Source organism: Temnothorax curvispinosus, unplaced genomic scaffold (genome assembly GCF_003070985.1).
Source record: "Temnothorax curvispinosus isolate PA1 unplaced genomic scaffold, ASM307098v1 QBEX01006096.1, whole genome shotgun sequence".
Classification (NCBI taxonomy): domain Eukaryota; kingdom Metazoa; phylum Arthropoda; class Insecta; order Hymenoptera; family Formicidae; genus Temnothorax; species Temnothorax curvispinosus.
Window position 1 is genome coordinate 1 of NW_020215876.1, and position 4,444 is coordinate 4,444.

At 27.5% G+C, this 4,444-nt stretch overlaps 1 protein-coding gene and 1 long non-coding RNA gene across 3 annotated transcripts; both read left to right on the plus strand.

The window, feature by feature from the left end:
* Nucleotides 1-80: 80 nt before the first annotated feature.
* On the plus strand, nucleotides 81-1,075 carry LOC112455458. Its single transcript, XR_003040860.1, has 2 exons — nucleotides 81-254; nucleotides 356-1,075. It is a non-coding gene; the product is annotated as an uncharacterized LOC112455458 (long non-coding RNA).
* A 284-nt stretch (nucleotides 1,076-1,359) lies between these two features.
* On the plus strand, nucleotides 1,360-3,494 carry LOC112455449 (putative hydroxypyruvate isomerase). 2 transcript variants are annotated; one of them, XM_025017358.1, is made up of 6 exons: nucleotides 1,360-1,906; nucleotides 2,082-2,305; nucleotides 2,377-2,488; nucleotides 2,595-2,767; nucleotides 2,853-2,972; nucleotides 3,254-3,494. In XM_025017358.1, exons 2-6 carry the CDS (start codon nucleotides 2,110-2,112, stop codon nucleotides 3,439-3,441), a joined length of 789 nt encoding a protein of 262 aa, XP_024873126.1. In that variant the 5' UTR covers nucleotides 1,360-1,906; nucleotides 2,082-2,109; the 3' UTR covers nucleotides 3,442-3,494. The 2 variants fall into 2 exon arrangements, with proteins under 2 accessions (XP_024873126.1, XP_024873127.1); XM_025017359.1 differs by lacking the exon at nucleotides 1,360-1,906 and having other exon boundaries at nucleotides 2,001-2,305.
* Nucleotides 3,495-4,444: the final 950 nt, after the last annotated feature.

A 4,444-nucleotide genomic window follows, 5' to 3' on the forward strand; every position in this document is an offset into this window, starting at 1 on the left:
ACTTTCTTTGATATATAGATTTTTTTACCTATCTCTTTTAGTTTAGAAAATAAAGAGAAAGAGCTATTTGTACTAGAACGCCCTATATATAATCTGCAATTTGTTTTCCAGGATCTTTTCGGAAATTTGATTATGGTACTAAAACAAACTTAAACCTCTATGGATCTACACAACCGCCTAAATATACTCTTGAAAGAGTAAAGGTACCTGTGGCGATCTTTTACAGTGAAAATGACTTTATTACTCATCGCACCGTAAGTTTTATTATTTCAAGATGAGTCTTTACGTGTTAACGCTACATTGTATCTTGTATATTACCATGTCTTTATTCCATAACTTTCTACAATTGTTTCAGGATGTTCAAAAACTGGTGGATAATTTACCAAATGTTACGCACACCGAAAAAATAGCGCATAAAACATTCAATCATATCGATTATCTCTGGGGCCGCGACGCAAAGACAATTTTGTATAATAGAATCCCGACTATATTGAAAAATTTTGATACATAGCGATAATATTTTACCAGACAAATTGTCTTGTATCAATTTTGTATCCATATGCAACAATCAACTCAGGAATATCGTTTACTATTAGGTTTTATTTTATGTATGAATAGAAAAATCAGTATACGTAGAAAAATTATGACTATCTGCGAAAATAGATGCTGTTTTTGCAACAGTATCTGTCTAGCAATTATTTATACATCTATATATTTAAATATATAAAAAATAAAGTATGTTTAAAAGAATGCATTTAGTAGTTTATAAACTACTAAATGGAGGCAGATAGAATAACTTATTTTTATATGCTCAAAGAGTAAAAGGTGGATCCGATAGATATGTACAAAATTAATGTACAAAAAAACATATATTTTAATAAACTAATTTAAATAACTTTGCGATCTGCTCTGTTGACAAGAAATTTTAAAATTTAATAGGTTATTTTGAGACATGCTGGATGCGTTAAAAAATACTCGAAAAACCGAGAGAGAAAAACATATTATATCTCTAACATTGACAAACATGTAAAAAAAGATCTCATAAATTTCCAATAAACAAAACTTTTGCAACGTCTTTGTTCGAAGCATTTCTTTATCATTTGACATTAATCCCTGATTTATTGATTATTTCTTTTGTTCAATGTATAATTAATATGTAAGTATGTGTAATCGAACTTTTGTTCCTCTTTATTTATTCATAATATGTATGTCATTGTAGACATTATATATATTTTTCAAATTTTATCTTTCTATCCAGCCATCCAGCTCAGTAGCATATATATTGCACACACATACACATATGTGTATATACATATATATACATATATTATTATTACTGCATGACAAATATGAATTATAAATGGTCAGTAGTATAAAAGAATAAATAGACAGTATATTGATCAACAGTAAAAAAGTTCAACTGTGTATATTCAGGAATTGGTGAGAGAGAAAGGAGAATTGATAAAGTGTAAGAAAAAACGGTTCTTAGGAGGGAGGAGCAATCTTGTCCAGAGTTCTTGAGAGTTTCGTTTTCCCTTTCTTACCATCACATTCTTCTTTACTAATCACACATGATCGTTATTATTCAAAAAAGAGAGAGAGAAAAGAGAAAAAAGGATATTTGACACAGTGTTGTGAAACGATTAAATCATTGAATATGAGAGACACATGAGACATAACCAGAAATTTTGGAAGCAGTCAACATGTTTGTGCAGAATACCATATACATACCAGTTTTTGTATAATGTGCATATTAGTTTAAGTTTTAAGTTCCAATCTGTTTTTTATGACTGTATTTTTGGCGAAAACATAGACGTCACGAAGAACTCCAACAAGAAAGAGTCTTTCTAAGAAATAACCTTTATGTTTGCTTTGCAACTCAAAGATATTTACCTTCTGTGATCAGGTGAGTCTCTATTTTAAAACTAGCTTCTGGTAACAGAAATTTTTTCTCGATTACAGCATTCTTATCGTAGATAAGAATTATTATATAATCGATGAAAGCTGTGACTGACTGAAAGCTTATTTCATATCCATTTGTGTTACGTACATACATCGTACAGCTAAACGTTTTCTTACAGATAGCACGTTTCTACCAGTTCCTATGTCATGGCTTTAAAATTCGCCAGTAATCTGTCTTTTATGTTCACTGAGGTTCCTAATATTATCGAGAGATATCAACTGGCCAAGCAAGCTGGATTTAAAGCGGTTGAAAGTGGATTTCCATATGGCTTCTCTGTTCAACAAGTTGCCGCAGCCAAAAAGAAGGCTAATGTTGATCAAGTACTTTTGAATGTATTCACAGGTACGTTGTGTTCATGTTATACATTGTAAAAATAATCTCATTAGCTTTAATGTCAACATTTGCCACGATAGGTGATGTTACAAAAGGAGAATTGGGCTTTGCTGCAATCCCGGGTGAAGAAGAACATTTCAAGAGGAGTATTGAGAAAACAATAGAATATGCAAAAGCCTTGGACTGTAAAATGTCAGTATATCCATTATAATGCACAAACTCGATTAAGAATTAATGTAATTAATTCTTGTGATATTCCACATTATATATTCATAATAATGAATTCTATCCTTAACAGGATTCATGTAATGTCAGGAAAAGTGGAAACTCCTACATCTGCTAACGATGTAGTTTATGAAAAAAATCTGTTGTACGCCATCGAAAAATGTCAAAAAGAGGATATTATTGTCGTCATTGAACCAATTAATAATTACAGTGTACCAAATTACTATATGAATAATTTTCAAAAAGGTACGAATAAGTTAAATTCATATTGTCTGACTTTACTTTGTCATAACGAGAGACTATTAAAATAATTTCTTTATTCTTATCGCAGGTTTAGATTTGGTGAAGAAGGTAAACAGTACACACTTTAAACTGTTAATGGATATCTTTCATTTACAACATTGTTGCGGTAATATTACAAAAAGTATTCAAAATTTTTTACCTTATATAGGTTAGTAACTTTATAATATTATATCCTTATAATTAGATTCTCTTTGTGTATAGTTTTATTACTTTTATTAATATATTATGTTTTATTAATGTATAGTATTATAATTTCAAAATTGCAATTTATTTTACAATTTAGTCAATTTAATCAATATAAATAATACAAATAAGTTTCATTAATACGTAAACCATAAATAATCAAAAGTATTCATGTGTTTCAGTGATATATTAATATTAATTTTCATATTATTCAAATAATATATATTCAATATATTATTTTTATAGGTCACATTCAGATAGCTCAAGTTCCTGATAGGCATGAACCAGATACTCCAGGAGAGATTGATTATAAATATGTTTTGTCTCTATTGGAAACAACTGGCTATACTGGCTATGTTGGTCTGGAATATCGGCCGAAATCATTAACAACGGAAGGGTTAAGTTGGATTAAAAAATATAGTTACACTTTGTAAATGAATATTCATGTATGTACATGTTATAAATGTATAAATGGATAAATTTTCAATATTAATGGTTTCAATATGTTCTTAAACAAAAAATATATTTTCATATTATATATGTATTGTATATATGTGCAAAATGAAAAATAAACATCTGCTACAAAGTTTCACATAAACAAACATATTTACTATATTTTCAAATAGACAAGTCTTCAATTAGCTATAATTACTAAATAATTTTCAATAAATCTATTAATATGAATTTTTGCGCATTAATAGAAATAACGTAAGAAATACATAATTAACATGCCTAAGTATATATTAATCTTACACAATTTGCATGTGTAAACTTATATAACTTAGCTTTTAATAATTGTTACATACATATAAGATTAATTACGCGTATATATTGTTCATGTATTTTGCACAAGTATAAACATAAATAATTTCTTGGGAAACGTATACGTAAGCAAATATGGCAGTTCAATATAAGTATATACATAACTTTTTGTGCCTGAGAGAGAAATCTAAATAATAATAAATTACGCAACCAATTGCATGTTTTCTACATTTGTTAAAATATTTGTGAAAATGGATATTCAAAATTAATATTATTAATTTTGTAAATAACCAAAAGTATTCGCATATAAGTACAAGCGTCGTCATTATTCTGCATAATAGCATTTATATTATGCAACTGATCTTTTATATATAAATTTGAAAAATTGGTAGCACTCTTAATTATAGATTCCCTACAATATGGAATAAAATTATATTAAGTATCTCTTTAAAAAATAATAGGATGATTCTTAAAAATTAAAATTGAAATTCTCATACAGATTTGTAAATATATTGTATAAATTTTTGTATTTTATGAATGATACAAATTTCCGATTAATGTGACACTGAATTTTACTCAACCTGACTAAAATTGTACTTTTTAAAAAGAATTAATATATTTTACGTAAAAATATCAAACATGTAATAAAATTGCTAAATTATACATGTAATTTAC